The 21,596-nt window shown below is 37.1% G+C and overlaps 2 protein-coding genes across 2 annotated transcripts; one reads left to right on the forward strand and one right to left on the reverse strand.

The window, feature by feature from the left end:
• Positions 1–2,077: 2,077 nt before the first annotated feature.
• Positions 2,078–2,683, forward strand: LOC148912580 (galanin receptor 2a-like). Its single transcript, XM_089027213.1, has one exon. It carries the CDS (start codon positions 2,078–2,080, stop codon positions 2,681–2,683), a length of 606 nt encoding a protein of 201 aa, XP_088883339.1.
• A 1,718-nt stretch (positions 2,684–4,401) lies between these two features.
• On the reverse strand, positions 4,402–12,434 carry LOC148912581 (uncharacterized). Its single transcript, XM_089027532.1, has one exon. It carries the CDS (start codon positions 12,432–12,434, stop codon positions 6,276–6,278), a length of 6,159 nt encoding a protein of 2,052 aa, XP_088883658.1. The 3' UTR covers positions 4,402–6,275.
• Positions 12,435–21,596: the final 9,162 nt, after the last annotated feature.

Here is a 21,596-nt window from a genome sequence, read left to right on the forward strand (position 1 = left end):
CGTCCAGAGTTAATATGGTTAATCAAATCCACCTTAAGTTTCATATAGAAGTAAGTAAACAAATAAAGATTAGTTTACCAATACGAAATATCCTAAAAAAAATTTCTTTATTGTAGTTGATGATACAAAAGGGGGACGTTTCTTTGAGTAAAAATTGTCGCATGAGAGTGGGGATTTTAGTGTGTGTGGTAATAGTGTGTTGTCATTCATCGATGGTACTTAAATCTCTAACTCCTGTACTGTGTTAAGTTATAGAGGCCGTAATCGGGTAGTCACGTCTTAGGGTTCGAATAACTAGCGTTCGGGTCCGAGTGAGGGCCGAGGGAGATCGTGTTACCTCTGTCTAGGCTCGGCAGTGGTTCGTACACTAGCGTTGGTGCTGCATCTGTCATCGCTGTGTAAACACACTGCCAACCCACCTTTCAAAATAATTGGATTAAGCGAGCAGACGAGAGAACAATGGCAAGCAGGCTTATAGCCTACCCCGGGGCCAAAACGCCAAAACCGCGATGTATACATAACGGCAGCTCTTGTATTAATGATTTTTAATAGTTATTACTATTTTTAAAAGGATTCACCCTGGTAGCTTTGAAAGTGTTGATTCGATACTTGATCGCCTCTATAGCATAGTTAGCCTTTATAAAACGGAATAAAGAATTGTTTAATACCCTAGACACGTGCATCTTTTACTTGGAGAACAGTGAAGTTCATTAAAAGTCTCCAAACTGAGAAAATATCTAATACGATGGCAAGGGCGTATGCAGCCAAAATTTTAGGGGGGTGGGGGGCAATTGAGTTTCTTCCGTCAACACAACGGAAAACAATAAAAAAAAGCATCTAATTCTTTAGTTTAGTTTAGTTTTTTTTTCTGCTGAAGGGGTGCTTCAGCCCCCCCCCAACCTGGATCCGCCCTTGGATGGATCAGTTATATAATAAAAAAGCTGTTGTTTGGCCTGTCAGGCGGAAGTCAGGAAATAGAAAGGAATTAAAGGAGGGAAATCGTTGTGAAAGTCCATTAAGCGAAAAACCAAGAATCTCCTGGGACTAGATTTGGAATGGACAGCTGACGGACATAAAAAATGAACTTAAGATTCATAAGAGACAATTATTACTAAAGTCACTTCCTTAAGGTTCTTCTAAGACATCAAAGCTGTGTAGCTCATTCCTCACATAATAATATCTTACTCCAGCTTATCTGGTGCAGTATAAGGTATTAATTGAGAGACAACATCACAACTGCATTCAGTAACTACACGTTGCACTCGGGCAGGTTGGATAAACCGCACGATCCTTATAAAAGAACTTTACATTGCAATCAGGGATCAGACTGAACCGACCTCTAATTCGATGTTGAGCAGGCACTGAAACACTGGCTATATTCTCAATTAAGAGCTTCATTAAGGGTCTTCATGCTCATATTCCTTTTATTTAAAAAAAATGATATATATACGACTCTTGAGATATTCAACCTAGTGATGCAGAACACGACAACGAATGTCACCGGTATGCCTAAAGCTACATACACAACTTTACCCATATACCATCGAGTTAAATTTGCAATGGGAATAATCTATTTAGCAGTAAGTATCTATGCTGTTTTGGCTAACTTCTTGTTACTGCATTTCAAGAAGAAACAAGAATATGAAAAAAGAAGCAAGCCTAAGAGAGCATTCAGTAGAAACATCAACGACATCTTCATCCGTAGCCTCGCATGTCAGATATTTTGTGCGGAGTAATCACCTTCCCGGTCGTCGTCTTAATATTTTTTGCCGACATTTTACGCTACGATTGGATTTGTAAGTCCGTCAGATACGTGAACTTTGTCTTCCCTGTTATAACGGCAATGAATCTTTTCGTTATCGGTATGGAGAGATATATTGGCATATTTCATCCCTTCATTGCGCCATCTAAACATAGTGTCAAGCGGTTAGTCATTTGAACATGGATTTTAGGAGTTTTAGTTTCATTCTTCCCTTCTGTTGTATTATTTGCAATTGGTGCCAACAAACACAATACCGGACCTAACAGCTATACTATAACATGTGTGATAGACACAAACTTGACTCATATCCGTGTAATGGCTATCTGTTATGCTTCCATTCAGTACGTTATCCCAAGCATCATATTGACTATCACGAACATAAAGATCCTTAAATTCCTACGAAGACAAGTTCAGCAAACGAAGGAACGAGCCAGCAAAACACCTTTCACTGGAACAAATACTTTCGTAATGCTGATCTTTTCCTGCATTCTTCCTTACTTGATCTGCGCTTTGAATGCTGGTTTGAAAGGAATTTTTCAGCCCAAGTTGAGCTACACTATGGACTACATTATCAGGCACCTTTGCGGGTTTCTTGCCTACTCTAATTCCTCTGTCAGTCCGACTGTAATGTTTTACAGTATGCCTGATCTGAGGAGAATGATAAGGGAGTGTTTCGGGGGCACGTGTCGACGTCCGAAAATCCCACGAAGGTATGTCGATTCATCAGCCAGTTCAGTGGGAATTCAAGAGAAAGCTCCGAGTGTTCCAGACTCTAACCAACCTAAAACTTCATATAAAATAAGTCCCAAGACGGAACAAAGAAAACATTTGACTCCACATAATCGCGATAATCAGGAAGAAGAAGAATTAGAAGATTCATCAGCCGCTTCAGTTTGGAATTCAAGCGAAAGCTCCGAATAATTCAAGTGTTCCAGACTCTAACCAACCTCGAGTTTCAAATGAAAAAAGTCCCAAGACGGAATAAAGTATAAATTTGACTCCACAAAATTAGAAGAACTTACTGAAGATTCATCAGCCAGTACAGCCGGAATTCAAGCAAAAGCTTCGAAGGATTTAAGTGTTCCAGACTCTAACAAACCTCGCGAGCTTTAAATGAAAGAAGACCCGTGGAAGAAGAGAGAATAAATTTGATTCCACACAATCAAGAAGAAGACTCTTGACAACAAAATGATGATAATAAGACTTAAAAAACCGTGTTTTGTTCGCAGCTGCATTGGTACTTGCTCCAATTCGACCTCTCCGAGACTCACAGAGTCACGAGCAACGCAAGTGAAAAAATTGAGGGTCGAAATCACGCGGAGGTCGATATTCCCGCGAGCGAATGTGATTCTTGTTGGGATGCAATGATATGCAAGAGTAGATCTAAAGTAAACTGCAATTGACCTCTTCGGCTTGGGGTAGTGTTGTCCCATTTCAGACCACCTGTCATTCAATTCCCTTGAGAATAATATTCTTTGTTTGAGTTGTATCCATATTCATGTGTCTTCTCATGTGCAACCGAGCGCAAACCTTAAACAAAGAAATGATACTTTAGGGAATGACATGTGGTCTGAAATTGGAAAACATTACGTCAGAGACGAAGAGGTCTATTACTGCTTTACTACTGAATGGAGCATGCAAAAAGCTTTTTTATTCGTTTTATCATACAGCTACTTTTTTTTTTGTTTTTGTTTTGTTTTTTGTTTTTATATAATTTTGTTGGTATTGAATTTATTTACGCAAAAAATAAGGGGGTTGCAGGATCTAGCAGCACGGTGCTCCATTCACCAATAAAGCACAGTTTTCAATCAATCAGCGCACGCGTACTTTCCTAACTATATAATAATTTGTTGAATTATGCGACGATGAGGAAGAGCATTTGTGAGATACTAGGGATCTTGTCCAGGTAACTTGTAAGTAAAGTTTGATCTGCATGAACTGATTACTTATGGCACCTCGGAAAATTCGTGTCTACAAAGTATATGGTTTCGCTAATGGAACACCTGGAAATGAATTTCCTGGTAATCAAGTAACGAAATTGATATACATGTAAAAATAATATCAAGCAGGGAATTGAAAGAGCTGTGTTTTTGCGAGTAAAAACGAAGTGGAGCCGAGTTTTTTTTAAACCAGTTTCGATGTGTTCAGTGGATAGAGGATGAAGAACTCTTTCAAGGGCTTGATATGGCTTCTCAAGCTATTAGTAATTCTTGGAGAACTTCAAAGCATAAGTTCCAAAATTTTAAGCAGGCCTACACCGTGTCATTAAATCGTCTTAAATCGCCTTAAGTCGACTTAAATCGCCTTAAGTCGCCTTAAATCGCCTTAAGTCGCCTTAAATCGCCTTAAGTCGCCTTAAATCGCCTTAAGTCGCCTTAAATCGCCTTAAATCGCCTTAAATCACCTTAAATCGCCTTAAATCGCTTAAATTCGATTAAAATTCACCTTAAAATGCCTTAAGTTTGATCTTTTCAGACTTATTTTTGGCATTTTTGTATTCATTACTTCTATCATTCATGCATTATATCAATCAAGAGGAGTTTGCTTGATGGCATTACTTGACCACCATTACCAGAATGCTTTGCAAATTCCCTCATGAGAAAAGTAAGAAAATTGATGAAATGAACAAAACAAAGGAATTGTGGTAGCAGAGGTTTATGACTCCACAATGCAAATGTCCTAGCTATTATAGTGGAGCACTCATAGTCATATGAATAACAAAAACTGACATAAACTCAACATATAATATTATGTAAATAATTAAGACATTTCACTTAGAGTACAAACACTACAAGTGTGTAACATAAATACCACTAAATACTGATAAATTATGCTAATCCTATTGTTTTCTATTGTTTAATTAGCACTATTCACTACTAAATAGTGCAAAGTGTTTCACATTTTTAGTGTTTGTACTCTATAATCATATATGTAATAACAAACTGATATATACTCATAATATGAAAATAAACAGATATGATATGTAAATAATATTAAGACATATGCTATATATGAGCAGCCGGAATACAAAACAAACAGGAATATAAAAAAAACAGTAACTAAAAACAGTACAAGTCACAACTTTCTATACTATACTGTGGTAAAGTTATGCCACATTGATTGACTGTATATAAGACAATGACTATGTCATGTCTTTTTTGTTTTGCTTTGTAATAATTCTTCTAGCTTTATGTTCACGATATTCAGTACTATGTCAAGGGTAAAAACAGAAGCTCCTTGGCTTCCCCAACAAGAAATTTCGAAGAAAGAAGATCCCTCAGGGGCAGGATTTGTTAGTTTGAGATGTAAATATTAGTAGAGTGTCCTCATCAATATTGTCAAGTTGTCGGATGCCATATATCTCAGGGCTGTATTCTTTTGCTGAAGGATTTCCTCCTAAGGAATCAAATATAACACATGCCCTTTTCTTCCTAAAGTATGTCTGTTGCCGAGATAGTTATTTCATTTCAAAAGGGGGAGGGGTGAGAAGTTATTTTACGTTTAGCACAGGTGGGTTTAGCTTCAATTTAAGTCCAATATTGAGAATTTTAGAACCCCCCCTCCCGATAATTATTGCACAGTCCCTTATTTGGATATGCGCTATATAAATGCACTATACATTATTATTACTATTATATTACATTTTAACCAGCTATGGGTTATAGAGCCTCATGCTCCCTCGAGTTCACAACCTCTAAACGCAGATATGATGAACTGAAGCAAAAAGAAAAAAAACCCGTCCAACTAAGCTGAAATTTTCAATTCACTTTTAAGAGGTTATGAAAAAAAAACAAAAAAAAAAAAACAAAAAAAAAAACAAAACAAAACAAAAAACCAAAAAAAAAAACAAACAAACAAACAAAAAAAAAACGTCCTTTTTTCACAAGGGTAGCATTTAATAGCCAGTGGCTAACAAACCTGTGACACTCATTCCATGTCGAATTGGAATTTAGGAGTTGATTTTTGCGGAGGGAGGAAAACCAGAGAACCCGGAAAACCCTCGAAGCACAGGAGAGAACCAACGAACGACTCTACTCATATATAACACCGAATCCGGCGGGACTCGAACTCGGGTAGCATTGATGAGAGGCGAGCGCTCACACCGCTACGCCACCCGTGCTTCCCTATGACGTTTCTATGACGTCATATTCGGCATCTCCTTGTATGGTAATTTCTTATCGTTGATCGCTGTCTTTATCATTTGACTTGATCAGATGGAGAGTGTCGTGCAAAACACTTCAACGTTTATGGGAACTCGTTACGACGTTTCTTACTAAAGTTATTAAAGATTAAAGGATTTTGTGACGTCATCCAATTTGACGCCATCTTACATTTTAAGATACTCTTAAAGGTTGTGGAACGATTAAAAATTCTGGAACATCCTAGCTTCAATAAACTGAAAATATTTTTGAACAACAATAATCCTGTACGTAATTTAAATATTATCTTATTCAAGCCGATACAGCTCATCACCGGCTAGATTATTCAATGTAGTAGCAAGTGTTAGATGATATTAATCATACGAAATCTCTTTAATAGTCAATGCTCTCTCCAGACATTTCTGCGCTTCTTCATGCTTTCCCAGATCACGGAGGTTCAATCCTAAATTATTCAATGTAGTAGCAATTTTTGGATGATTTTGATCATACGCCATCTCTTGAATAGTCAATGCTCTGTCGAAACATTCCTTCGCTTCTTCATACTTCCCCTGATGACGGAGGTTCGATCCTAGATTATTCAATGTAGTAGCAAGTGTCGGATGATTTTGATCATACGCCATCTCTTGAATAGTCAATGCTCTCTCGAGATGTTTCTGCGCTTCTTCATACTTGCCCAGATCACGGAGGTTCGATCCTAGATTAGTCCATGTAGTAGCAAGTGTTGGATGATTTTGATCAAACGCCATCTCTTGAATGCTCAATGCTCTCTCGAGACATTTCTGCGCTTCTTCATACTTGCCCAGATCACGGAGGTTCGATCCTAGATTATTCAATGTAGTAGCAAGTGTTGGATGATTTTTATCATACGCCATCTCTTGAATAGTCAATGCTCTCAAAAGACATTTCTGCGCTTTTTCATACTTGCCCAGATCACGGAGGTTCGATCCTAGATTAGTCAATGTAGTAGCAAGTGTTGGATGATTTTGATTATACGCCATCTCTTGAATAGTCAATGCTCTCTCGAGACATTTGTGCGCTTCTTCATACTTGCCCAGATCACGGAGGTTCGATCCTAGATTATTCAATGTAGTAGCAAGTGTCGGATGATTTTGTTCATACGCCATCTCTTGAATAGTTAATGCTCTCTCGAGATGTTTCTGCGCTTCTTCATACTTGCCCAGATCACGGAGGTTCCATCCTATATTACTCCATGTAGTAGCAAGTGTTGGATGATTTTGATCATACGCCATCTCTTGAATAGTCAATGCTCTCAAAAGACATTTCTGCGCTTCTTCATACTTGCCCAGATCATGGAGGTTCGATCCTAGATGATTCAATGTAGTAGCAAGTGTTGGATGATTTTGATCATACGCCATCTCTTGAATAGTCAATGCTCTCTCGAGATGTTTCTGCGCTTCTTCATACTTGCCCAGATCACGGAGGTTCCATCCTATATTACTCCATGTAGTAGCAAGTGTTGGATGATTTTGATCATACGCCATCTCTTGAATAGTCAATGCTCTCAAAAGACATTTCTGCGCTTCTTCATACTTGCCCAGATCATGGAGGTTCGATCCTAGATGATTCAATGTAGTAGCAAGTGCTGGATAATTTTTATCATACGCTATCTCGTGAATAGTTAATGCTCTCTCCAGACATTTCTTCGCTTCTTCATACTTGCCCAGATCACGGAGGTTCGATCCTAGATTATTCAATGTAGTAGCAAGTATTGGATGATTTTGATTATACGCCATCTCTTGAATGCTCAATGCTCTCTCGAGACATTTCTGCGCTTCTTCATACTTGCCCAGATCACGGAGGTTCGATCCTAGATTATTCAATGTAGTAGCAAGTGTTGGATAATTTTGATCATACGCCATCTCTTGAATAGTCAATGCTCTCTCGAGATGTTTCTGCGCTTCTTCATACTTGCCCAGATCACGGAGGTTCGATCCTAGATTATTCAATGTAGTAGCAAGTGTCGGATGATTTTGTTCATACGCCATCTCTTGAATAGTCAATGCTCTCTCGAGATGTTTCTGCGCTTCTTCATACTTGCCCAGATCACGGAGGTTCCATCCTATATTACTCCATGTAGTAGCAAGTGTTGGATGATTTTGATCATACGCCATCTCTTGAATAGTCAATGCTCTCAAAAGACATTTCTGCGCTTCTTCATACTTGCCCAGATCATGGAGGTTCGATCCTAGATGATTCAATGTAGTAGCAAGTGTTGGATGATTTTGATCATACGCCATCTCTTGAATAGTCAATGCTCTCTCGAGATGTTTCTGCGCTTCTTCATACTTGCCCAGATCACGGAGGTTCCATCCTATATTACTCCATGTAGTAGCAAGTGTTGGATGATTTTGATCATACGCCATCTCTTGAATAGTCAATGCTCTCAAAAGACATTTCTGCGCTTCTTCATACTTGCCCAGATCATGGAGGTTCGATCCTAGATGATTCAATGTAGTAGCAAGTGCTGGATAATTTTTATCATACGCCATCTCGTGAATAGTTAATGCTCTCTCCAGACATTTCTTCGCTTCTTCATACTTGCCCAGATCACGGAGGTTCGATCCTAGATTATTCAATGTAGTAGCAAGTATTGGATGATTTTGATCATACGCCATCTCTTTAATAGTCAATGCTCTCTCGAGACATTTCTGCGCTTCTTCATGCTTGCCCAGATAACTGAGGTTCGATCCTCGATTATTCAATATTATAGCAAGTGTTGGATGATTTTGATCATACGCCATCTCTTGAATAGTCAATGCTCTCAAAAGACATTTCTGCGCTTCTTCATACTTGCCCAGATCATGGAGGTTCGATCCTAGATTATTCAATGTAGTAGCAAGTGTTGGATGATTTTGATCATACGCCATCTCTTGAATAGTCAATGCTCTCTCGAGATGTTTCTGCGCTTCTTCATACTTGCCCAGATCACGGAGGTTCCATCCTATATTACTCCATGTAGTAGCAAGTGTTGGATGATTTTGATCATACGCCATCTCTTGAATAGTCAATGCTCTCAAAAGACATTTCTGCGCTTCTTCATACTTGCCCAGATCATGGAGGTTCGATCCTAGATGATTCAATGTAGTAGCAAGTGCTGGATAATTTTTATCATACGCCATCTCGTGAATAGTTAATGCTCTCTCCAGACATTTCTTCGCTTCTTCATACTTGCCCAGATCACGGAGGTTCGATCCTAGATTATTCAATGTAGTAGCAAGTATTGGATGATTTTGATTATACGCCATCTCTTGAATGCTCAATGCTCTCTCGAGACATTTCTGCGCTTCTTCATACTTGCCCAGATCACAGAGGTTCGATCCTAGATTATTCAATGTAGTAGCAAGTGTTGGATAATTTTGATCATACGCCATCTCTTGAATAGTCAATGCTCTCTCGAGATGTTTCTGCGCTTCTTCATACTTGCCCAGATCACGGAGGTTCGATCCTATATTACCCCATGTAGTAGCAAGTGTTGGATGATTTTGATCATACGCCATCTCTTGAATAGTCAATGCTCTCAAAAGACATTTCTGCGCTTCTTCATACTTGCCCAGATCATGGAGGTTCGATCCTAGATGATTCAATGTAGTAGCAAGTGCTGGATAATTTTTATCATACGCCATCTCTTGAATAGTTAATGCTCTCTCCAGACATTTCTTCGCTTCTTCATACTTGCCCAGATCACGGAGGTTCGATCCTAGATTATTCAATGTAGTAGCAAGTATTGGATGATTTTGATTATACGCCATCTCTTGAATGCTCAATGCTCTCTCGAGACATTTCTGCGCTTCTTCATACTTGCCCAGATCACAGAGGTTCGATCCTAGATTATTCAATGTAGTAGCAAGTGTTGGATGATTTTGATCATACGCCATCTCTTCAATAGTCAATGCTCTTTCGAGACATTTCTGCGCTTTATCATAATTGCCCAGATGACGGAGGTTTGATCCTAGTTTATTCAATGCAGCAGCAAGTGTTGGATGATTTTGATCATACGCCATCTCTTGAATAGTCAATGCTCTCTCGAGACATTTCTGCGCTTCTTCAAACTTGCCCAGATCACAGAGGTTCGATCCTAGATTATTCAATGTAGTATCAAGTGTTGGATGATTTTGATCATACGCCATCTCTTCAATAGTCAATGCTCTCTCGAGACATTTCTGCGCTTCTTCAAACTTGCCCAGATCACAGAGGTTCGATCCTAGACTATTCAATGTAATAGCAAGTGTTGGATGATTTTGATCATACGCCATCTCTTGAATAGTCGATGCTCTCTCGAGACATTTCTGCGCTTCTTCATACTTGCTCAGATAATTTAGGCTCGATTCTAGATTATTTAATATAGTATCAAGTGTTGGATGATTTTGTTCATACGCCATGTCTTGAATAGTCAGTGCTCTCTCAAAACATTTCTGCGCATCTTCATACTTGCCCAGATGTTGGAGGCTCGATCCTAGATTATTCAATGTAGTAGCAAGTGTTTGATGATTACCATCATATAATTCTCTTATCTTTAGTGCTGTTTCAAATAATATTTTCGCAGCTTCGTGCATAGCGTGGGTTTGGCAGACGTTTCCCGCGGCACCGAAGGAACAGACGTACTCGTTGTATTGTTGTTCAATATTCGTTTTCTGTTTTTTTGGCGATAAAGATTGCGTTGTAAAATTGGTTAAATGTTTTGAGAGGTGCATAAAATGCACTGCTACAAATTTTGTTGTTGTAATGTCATTGACGTTGTTCCCATCAAAGGCTTTTAAGAGTGCTGAAAAGGCATTAATTACGTTTACCAAGAATTGAAATTCTTCTTTTTTGCTCTTATGTAGAACAATATCTTGTAGACAGCTATGTACAACTTGATGTATACCAATCTCTTTTGACTGGTTTTCGGAAACATTAAGAATAAGTGAAGATGAAAAGACAGTGGCGGCCACGAGATCTTCGTCTTGATCTGTCATGCACCGTGTTACATATTGTACGACATATTCCAGGGGTATCCGCTCAGGGCCCAACGCAGACAAGAACTGAAAAGCATGCATCATAACCATGTCTGCAGCCATTTCTTTTTCTAAGGCCAACTTGACTGCTGCAGTCATCGGTTGCGAGTAAGTTACGCTAATTGTTTTATATTCCCCTTCAGTCGCTTCTCGCTTGCCTTGTTGAATCTTCTGTAAATATTCTTCCCATGACATTGACGTTACATCACTTACACGCTTCATGTAAGTTGCTGCACACGCTAGTGCTAGTGGCTGGAAATCTAGAGCCTTCGCAATTTGTAAAATGCATTCTTTATTTGAAGCAACGCCCGATATTTCAGAAAGTGTTTTTACCGCTTCATCAGATTTCATACCGCGACTAAGGGATAAATGGTAAGTGTGCGAATTATTGGCACCAATGGATCGACTGTCTTGTGTGGTAAAAAGTATCTGACCATTGCCCTCCGTCTTCTCTCCTGCTTGTGGCAAGAATCTGAAGACTGATTTAACGTCTGTGACGTTATCCACAATCAAGAGCCATGAAGAATACTTTCGCAGTTTGGGAGCTAAAAGAGTCTTAAGATGAATAAGTTTGTCTTCCGGAGAAAGATCTTTTGGTGTTCCAATACTCCCAGTAGATTTCTCATCGCAGTTTAAAGTAATTGCAAATTCAATATATGATTGTATTAATGTGTCTGTACTGGATGCGTTTAGGGCGAACACAAACTTTACTTGATCTGTCGCGTTATCAGGAACATCATCGAAAGCCCTCTCACCTATCTGCCTTGCTATTTCACTTTTGCCACAGCCAGGATTTCCAGACAGATAAACAACAGTTATTTCATTTATTTTTGTGCTTCTCAACTTTTTCATCTCTTGTATTATCTCATTCATTTCGCTTGAGCGATCGATAACTTCGTGGGATGGTTTGGGTGGCAAAACACAAAACGATCGTGGTTCCTCGTTACGCATTTTCTCCTTTTCTAGCTGTTGCTGAGTGAGACGTAGTTCCTCTGTAGGAAATGTTTTCTGGTTTTTGATTGCCTCTATATCAGCAGTGTCTAGTTTTAGGACGATAAAATCATCTATAACCGTTTGGATAGAGGTTTGAAAATCCCTTTCTTTTAACTTTCCATCAGACACATGAGCAAAGACTTTATTACGGAACTGACGTAAATCATCCACGCATTTCTTAACAACGGGATCGAGACCCTTGCCAATACTATCTGAATAAAGAATGGCAACAAAAAGACTGGTACAGTCCCATTCAAGTCTATTGCCATTTCTCAAAATTAAAATTTCTCGTGAATTTCTCTTACGACTTTTAGAAGATTCCATGCTGTACAAATCAATGCCATTCTTAGCCGTATCTTGCCACTGGCCGTGTGTCGCCTGGTAATGAGTGTCCCATAATTGTTTGAAGACTACTCGTAGTCCGTCAGCAATGATTCGAGTGGTGACGTTGCAAACCCTGAAGTAGTTAAGTTCTTCTGTGGAATACTCTTGTGCTGCGGCCATCTGCAATAACAATACAATCCCAGTCAACAAATAATTAAGTACGAATCAACCAAGGACAATACGAATTTCTTTTAAAAATCACTCCATTGTATTTTCTTCGTAAATATTATAACTGTATACATACATTAAAAACATCAAACAGCTGCAACGCTTACGTTTGGAGAAATTAAAAACCATCGAAAATTAACCAATGTCGAAAATGGTTCTATGGTCGAACATTTTTAAGTCTGAAAGCTATTTATTGACAGTATTTAACTTGCTTCATCTTTACCACTACTTGTCTAATTAAAAATAGTTTAGAATAACTTTTTCCAACCCTTTCAGTTCAAACTCCTTTTGACCTGAAAGAGCACCCAAGCCCAGTAGCTCGTTATAAAGAATGATCAATGAGTCATTGCTATTTCGAAAATAAGAGACTTTACTTGTCCTGTAGGTCATAGTCATAGTGTGTCCACCTATACAACTGTTACACACAACAGTAGTGTTGTACCAGGTGTCCACCTCTAACTGGTACACACAACAGTGGTGTTGTACCATGTGTCCACCTCTAACTGGTACACACAACAGTGGTGTTGTACCATGTGTCCACCTCTACAACTGTTATACACAACAGTGGTGTTGTACCATGTGTCCACCTCTAACTGGTACACACAACAGTGGTGTTGTACCATGTGTCCACCTCTACAACTGTTATACACAACAGTGGTGTTGTACCATGTGTCCACCTCTAACTGGTACACACAACAGTGGTGTTGTACTATGTGTCCACCTCTACAACTGTTATACACAACAGTGGTGTTGTACCATGTGTCCACCTGTACAACTGTTACACACAACAGTGGTGTTGTATCCATGTGTACACCTGTAAAACTATTACACACAACAGTGGTGTTGTACCATGTGTCCACCTGTACAACTGTTACACACAACAGTGGTGTTGTACCCATGTGTACACCTGTAAAACTATTACACACAACAGTGGTGTTGTACCATGGGTCCACCTCTACAACTGTTACACACAACAGTGGTGTTGTAACATGTGTCCACCTGTACAATTGGGTACACACAACAGTGGTGTTGTACCATGTGTCCACCTGTACAACGGGTACACACAACAGTGGTGTTGTACCATGTGTCCACCTGTACAACGGGTACACACAACAGTGGTGTTGTACCATGTGTCCACCTGTACAACGGGTACACACAACAGTGGTGTTGTAACATGTGTCCACCTGTACAATTGGGTACACACAAAATGTGAAGTATTTGAAAAAGTTTCATAGAGTACAAACACTATAAGTGTGTAACATAAATACCACTTAATACTTCTAAATTATGCTAATCCTATTGTTTTCTATTGTTTAATTAGCACTATTTACTACTAAAAAGTGTACTCTAGTGTCACCCTTTGCTTTCTGATATGCTCATTATGATGCATTCACTTTGCATTAAAAATAATTCCGGAATATTCTGCCAAAACTCCCGTCGTATGACCCCAAGGCGTAGAAAACAAAAACAAAAAAACAAAAAATCGAAAATAAATGTACAATGCAAAAAAGAAAAAAATTAGACTCTCTACTTTTTGTATAAAAAATAATTTAAGTTTAGATCCATTTGTCCAAAATCTTAATAATCTATTACAATGTTTTGTCTTTGACGTGATGCATGACAGGTATTTAGATTGGCAAAGCGTTTTTTTAAGCATACTTTGGTTAATAAAATTACTCTGAAATAGTGAAGTTATTTTAAACTTTTTTCCACAGATTCCCCAATATGTTCTGCATTCGATAATCAAGAATACAAGAATGAAATATGCTTTAATTTATCAGTTACCATAAGGCTTCCAGCGCAAGCTATGGAGAATGCATGGCTGATTATACTGTAAACCTTTAATACAAAAGAGCTGCTACGGTGTGTGGTTACGTTGACCTTTTCAAATTATGGCAGGTTAACAATCTACCAAGATACCATTAGAACTAACGTAAGATCATTACTATTTGACTAAGCTCAGTTAAATATGAAGATCAATGCCGACTAGCACTATTATAGTGTATACACTTATTTCATTATAAAGTTAGCCACCTGAAAAGCTACAAAACTGAGACCGTCAAGGATTATGGGTAGATACATTTTACATGTTTTAACCACTTGATAACTGTTGATGGACTTGAGATCAATAACAAGTTCACCTCCTCTGAGCATCCCCAACTGCTGTAGTTTGTGTAAAAAGCTTCACTTGTTGGATATAAAACATTTCCCCATGATTCTCAGCGATCACAGCTTTCTAGGTTTTTGGTGACTAACTATATTGAAATAAGTTTATAGTGTATAAAACAATGAGTAAAGATGAAGAACACCAGATTGCTAAATAGAATCTATTACTATTATCATTATCTATTTATTATTATTCCCGTACGTCCTCGGATTTCTATTTAGAGAGTAGAGAGTTGTCTGTTTATTTTCTCCCGTTTTTTGGGTTTTTTTCCCCCTGATTCTTCAGATTTCCACCTTCCGCAAAAATGAATTCTAAATTTACTGAATTTAATTATAAGTGGATGAATAGCTACTCAGTAGATATGCCACTGTTAAATCCCATTCATTTACTTTATTTTATAATTATTTAATAGATGCATTCAATTCTTTAATGAATTTTGTTCCTTTTTTTTTTTGTCTAGTTGTGGTATATTAAATCATTTTGAGTAAGTTTCTTGTTTTTTTCGTTTTCTCTTCTGTGTTCAAGGGTTTTTCTACGCTTTTCCTTCGCAAAAATCTTAATCTGGCCTTTGACAGGGGAGCCTGAGCTGTGAAATCACTCTCAAAATGTTCAAAGTTATACAAATTACATGGTTGGCTTTCAATGCTTGTATCAAGGACTAAATCCGACGAGACCCCAATCACACCTTACAATCAATCAATCAATCAGTTTATTCAATCTACCTTTCTGGAAATATAGTAACAAGTATTCAAAATTGTATGAACAATAATTGTACAAATATGTAATAAAAGAAATAGTGATTGCAGATTTTATAATTGAATGTATATATATATCCAGAAGGAAGACACCTAAAGAAGAAACCATAGGCTCATATTCTTGAGGTGTCTTATATAAGCTTGGGTAATTTAGATATAATTATTTGATGAAGCATGAAGGTGTATATTGTCATATATAAAAATGAATATATAGAAATAAATATATAGAAATAAATACGTATTAGTACATACATATGCACATGAAGTTAAAGTTAGAAAGCATTAATTTACAATGATCAGTAATTATAAAGAGTTCATTTACAATTTAATTTAAAAAAATACAGATATTAAACTCAATTGATAGATTAAATTAATAAGCACGTAAAGATCAGTGTTTAGACATAACAGCTGATGAGATGCTTTTTTAGTGTAATTTTGAAAATAGATTTTGAACTTGCTGACCTAATGTGATTGGGCAGCATGTTCCACAGTTTTGGCCCTTGACTTATTACAGTGAATTGTTTGATTTTGGTTCTACAGAAAGCAGGTCTACAATTATTTGACTGTCTAGTTGGATAATTGTGGATTTGGGAGTTTTTTACAAATTTTGTTTTGAAAGGAGTTAGGCAAATTTTTATTTTCTATTGAATACATAAATAGCCCTAACTGAAGAGAGTGAATATCTTGCAGTTTTAATAAGTTATATTGAAAAAATAAGGGAGAAGTGTGAGCATCATATCTAGAGTTAGTAATAATCCTGATTACGCGTTTTTGAAGTATTTTTAAACGATTTAAATTACTTTCATAGATAGAGCACCATATGATATTGCCATAATAAAGATAAGGGTAAACCAAAGTATAATAAAGCATAAGAAGAGATTTTTGTGAAATAAAGAACTGAGATTTAGATATAATTCCTATAGATTTAGATATTTTCCCAGCAACAGTACAAATGTGATCTTTCCAGCTTAAGTGTTCGTCAATTATGACACCTAAGAATTTGGTGTTTTGTTTACGTTCAATTAATACATTATTAATTTTTAAAGTCAGATTATTGCTATTCAATGTCCTCTGTCTTGGCTTAAATAGCATATAGTTAGTTTTCTTGATATTTATAGTAAGTTTGTTCACGATTAGCCATGTCGAAACTTTGTCAAGCTCAGAGTTCAAGATATGATTTAAATTATTCACATTTTTACCAGAATAAAATACATTAGTATCATCGGCAAATAATATAAATTTCAGTAGATCTGTAGAGTTCGCTATGTCGTTGACATAAATAATAAATAATAAAGGTCCTAGAATACTTCCTTGACGAATACCGCAATTAATCGTCATCTGGGTAAATAAATTATTTTCAATTTCAACATATTGCTTTCTATTTGTTAAATAACTGGTAATCCAGTTCAAAGCTAATCCTCTAATTTCATAATATTCTAATTTTTTTAAAAGTATGTTGTGATTTACTGTATCAAAAGCTTTTGACAGGTCCAGGAATACACCTGTGGAAAGTTCCTTATTATCAATTGATGAAGAAATGTGGTTAACCATTTGAATAATAGCTAAGTTGGTCGAATAACTGGATCGAAAGCCATATTGATGTTCATAAAGTATGTTATGCTTGGTTATAAAAGCAACTAACCTATCATAAATAACCTTCTCAAAGAATTTTGAAAAGACAGGGAGTATAGAAATTGGTCTACAGTTACTAAATTCAGAAGAACAACCACTTTTATATATAGGAATCACCCTGGCAAGTTTAGTACTATTAGGAACAATGCCAGTGGAAATAGATAGATTTATAACATGTGACAGTGGTTTAGCCAGAGATTGAATATTAGCTCTGATGTCTTTAATGTTGACACCATCAAACCCAGTGCTTTACCTATCTTAAAGCCAACAGAGAGAAGTGTGATTTCATCTTCTGTGACTGGAGTTAAAAAGATTGTTTCACTAATCCTATTACTAAGATATTGTTTAGGTAAGATATTTGAGTGTGGCAGTTTTTTTGGCAAGGCTTGGTGCAATATTAGTGAAAAATCCACAAAACTTATTTGCAATAGTCAAAGGATCCTTTATTTCATTTCCATTGTGAGAAAAAGTTGTTGGCATTTTTGGTTTATTATTTTTCTTGTTAATAACTTCATTTAGAAGTTTCCAAGTGGCTCTTAGGTTTCCTTTAGCTGATTCAAACTTGGAATCATAGAAACTACGTTTTGATAACTTCAATAAGCAGGATAGTTTGTTTTTACATTTCTTGTATTTTTGTTCAACAAATGGAGTGGGGTTACGTAAGAATTCCTTATAAAGTTTACAATTAGCTTTGATAGATGTTAGAAGTCCTTTGGTGATCCAAGGTTTACTAGCTAATTTTGCTTTCTTTCTTGTTATTGTTTTGACTGGAAAACATCTTTCATATATGTTGTTATAAGTAGCAACAAAGTTATCATAGTCGATATTAGGGTCGTGAGAATCAAAGACTGCGGTATTCCAATTACACCTATTTAGTTCTTCGCTGAAAAGCTCTTTAGTATGAGTATTTATTTGTCGTCTAGTTACTCTTATGTTTCTAGATTCAGCATTGTCCTGCAAAGGAACTATAGAAAAGATTGGCAAATGATCTGAAATGTCTGTGAATAATATACCATTGATAGATTGGTCATTTTGAATTAAACAGTTACAGTAGTAAAGATATTGTCAATAGAAGTAGCTGTGTGTGAAGTTATTCTAGTAGGATGATTGATAATCGGTAAAAAAAGCATGTGAAAACATAGTATCAAGAAAATCATTGGTGTTGTTATGCTGTTGATATTTCAGGAGGTCTATGTTAAAGTCCCCCATTAAATAACAGTCTTTTTGTTCTTTTGAAAATTTAGGCAAAATTTCATTCAATTTGTTCATAAACATTTGAAAATTTGAATTGGGTGGCCTATATAATACCCCTATAACTACATTTCTTTGGTGAGGTCTAATTATTTCGATAAAAATAAACTCCAGAATTTGAGAATCAAAAACTGTAAGGTCATTTCTTAGTTTAAAGTTTATGTCATCTTTTATGAATAAACCTACTCCACCACTAGGTCTATCATCACGAGATTTATGAATAAAATTATACCCTTCTAAGTTTATGTAATCACTGTTGGAATTTCTTTTATCAAGCCAAGTTTCAGTAATACCAATGAGTGAAAAAGTCAGGTCTAGAGTAGTGAGAAAATCTGTTAATTTAGTGAGGTTTTCATTAATACTGCGAGCGTTTAGATGCAATAAAGAAAATTTTGAGTTATTGTTGTCATTACGCATAATCTCATTAAATTGCTCAGAGATATAATAGTTGCTACTGGTTGCCTTGGTTAGTTTTCTTCCGTTTTCTAGAAGTGAAAACACACAACAATGAGTATTGTTTTTGAACGAGTCAATTTCGAGCCCGAGTCAACTTCGAGCCACGAGTCAACAACGAGTCACATGTGTTTTGAGTATCTTTCTAATCCATATTTACGAACGAACATGAATGTTTGTCTGAATTAAGGATAGATTCGAAAAACCCAAGTACCCCGAGTTTGAGGCAACGTAGGGCCTATTCCTGTGTCAGTGCAGGACCGGAAGCTTTATCATTAAAAGTGAGCAGCCGGCATGCCTGCAATAAACTGCATTCCCGGTTTTTTTAGTCTTACTATTCATAAAGAATGGCTGTGGAAGTTATCAATGTATAATAGTTGTGCTTATAATTTAACCCAAAGAATCCTTAAAATGGTTTGATTTTCATATAAAGGCAAAAACTGATGTAAACGGTAAGTTACCTTGGTTGTAAATCATATTCCCGTTGTTTAATCACAGGTAACCCAAGCGTATACATTGTACTGATTTACACCCGTCCCGTACGTTGTGAGTCAGTGCTTACTGAAAGTTGTAAAGTCCTTGTAACCAGATGTTACTGACCTTTGTAAAAAGCGATAAAGCTAGCGCCCAACCTCTTCTGGGTTTGCCGAATGGAACGCCTGTTGACCCCTGCAAATACTGTATTCCTTACCTTTTTACACAGCCTGTATTGCTAAAATCATCCCATATAGTTCGTGTTTCTTACAGATTTTGATCGCAGTTATATATCATCAAGGTAAGGTACTTCCACATTCGTACGAGAGCACACGATCGACACGTAATAGACTGCAGTAACTACTGGCTTACAACACAGTACAAGACACGTAATAGACTCGAGTAACTACTGGCTTACAACACAGTACAGGACACGTAATAGACTCCAGTAACTACTGGCTTACAACACAGTACAAGACACGTAATATACTCCAGTAACTACTGGCTTACAACACAGTACAAGACACGTAATATACTCCAGTAACTACTGGCTTACAACACAGTACAAGACACGTAATATACTCCAGTAACTACTGGCTTACAACACAGTACAAGACACGTAATATACTCCAGTAACTACTGGCTTACAACACAGTACAAGACACGTAATATACTCCAGTAACTACTGGCTTACAACACAGTACAAGACACGTAATATACTCCAGTAACTACTGGCTTACAACACAGTACAAGACACGTAATATACTCCAGTAACTACTGGCTTACAACACAGTACAAGACACGTAATATACTCCAGTAACTACTGGCTTACAACACAGTACAAGACACGTAATATACTCCAGTAACTACTGGCTTACAACACGGTACAAGACACGTAATATACTCCAGTAACTACTGGCTTACAACACAGTACAGGACACGTAATATACTCCAGTAACTACTGGCTTACAACACAGTACAAGACACGTAATAGACTCCAGTAACTACTGGCTTACAACACAGTACAAGACACGTAATAGACTCCAGTAACTACTGGCTTACAACACAGTACAAGACACGTAATATACTCCAGTAACTACTGGCTTACAACACAGTACAAGACACGTAATATACTCCAGTAACTACTGGCTTACAACACAGTACAAGACACGTAATATACTCCAGTAACTACTGGCTTACAACACAGTACAAGACACGTAATAGACTCCAGTAACTACTGGCTTACAACACAGTACAAGACACGTAATATACTCCAGTAACTACTGGCTTACAACACAGTACAAGACACGTAATAGACTCCAGTAACTACTGGCTTACAACACGGTACAAGACACGTAATATACTCCAGTAACTACTGGCTTACAACACAGTACAGGACACGTAATATACTCCAGTAACTACTGGCTTACAACACAGTACAAGACACGTAATAGACTCCAGTAACTACTGGCTTACAACACAGTACAAGACACGTAATAGACTCCAGTAACTACTGGCTTACAACACAGTACAAGACACGTAATAGACTCCAGTAACTACTGGCTTACAACACAGTACAAGACACGTAATAGACTCCAGTAACTACTGGCTTACAACACAGTACAAGACACGTAATATACTCCAGTAAGTACTGGCTTACTACTCCTTATTTGGATTACGAGATGTATTCGTATCTTATTGATACATCGATAGATGCCTAAAGCTCTCGATAAAGAGAAACAAGAAATTTTGAATAAATACTGGGAAGATGGAATGACTTCTACCTCCCAAAAAAAGAAAATTGAAAAGGCAGCGAAAGATACGCTTTTAAGCCCAACAAAAGACAAGGTGGGTAAAAAATTTTTTTTAATGATTTCATGATATGCTCAGGCTATGAGAAATAATGGCATTTTACGATTTTTTTTTTTCTTTTTTTCTATTATAGCAATGGATCGGCAACGAGAGGAAACGTCGGGGACAATCTAGACAAAGGACCTCGACAAGAAAGGCTCAGCCTTCGGTTCCGTGCAAAACCCGGAAAACCAGTGCATACCAGATGTTTAAGTCTGATTTTTTTAAATCTTCTTGTAAGGGCATTTTGTAACTTCATTTATATAAGTACAAATTCAGAGTGGAAACTACAACGTTACGGTTTAGGTTGTAAATTCGTTTTATATACATCATCATAAAAATTTCAATTTTTTTATATTTTGTTAAAAAAGCAAAGCATTGGACATCCCCAAGACGAAACCGGAATGATTTTCAGTCAGATATAAGTGTAAAAGGTGTGGCAAAATACGAACAACAAAATCGTGCACCTTGTCGCACAACATAGAACCTTATCACCCCGATTTTTGTTGCGTCATTTTGTTGCACGAAGTA

This window comes from Actinia tenebrosa, unplaced genomic scaffold (genome assembly GCF_029948245.1).
Source record: "Actinia tenebrosa isolate PJP-AT-01 unplaced genomic scaffold, QUT_ActTen_1.0 PGA_scaffold11__36_contigs__length_13525064, whole genome shotgun sequence".
Classification (NCBI taxonomy): Eukaryota; Metazoa; Cnidaria; class Anthozoa; order Actiniaria; family Actiniidae; genus Actinia; species Actinia tenebrosa.

Coding starts and splice junctions, on each gene's coding strand:
- LOC148912580 (XM_089027213.1), top strand. CDS start 2,078: ATGGCTATCTGTTATGCTTCCATTCAGTACGTTATCCCAAGCATCATA.
- LOC148912581 (XM_089027532.1), bottom strand. CDS start 12,434: ATGGCCGCAGCACAAGAGTATTCCACAGAAGAACTTAACTACTTCAGG.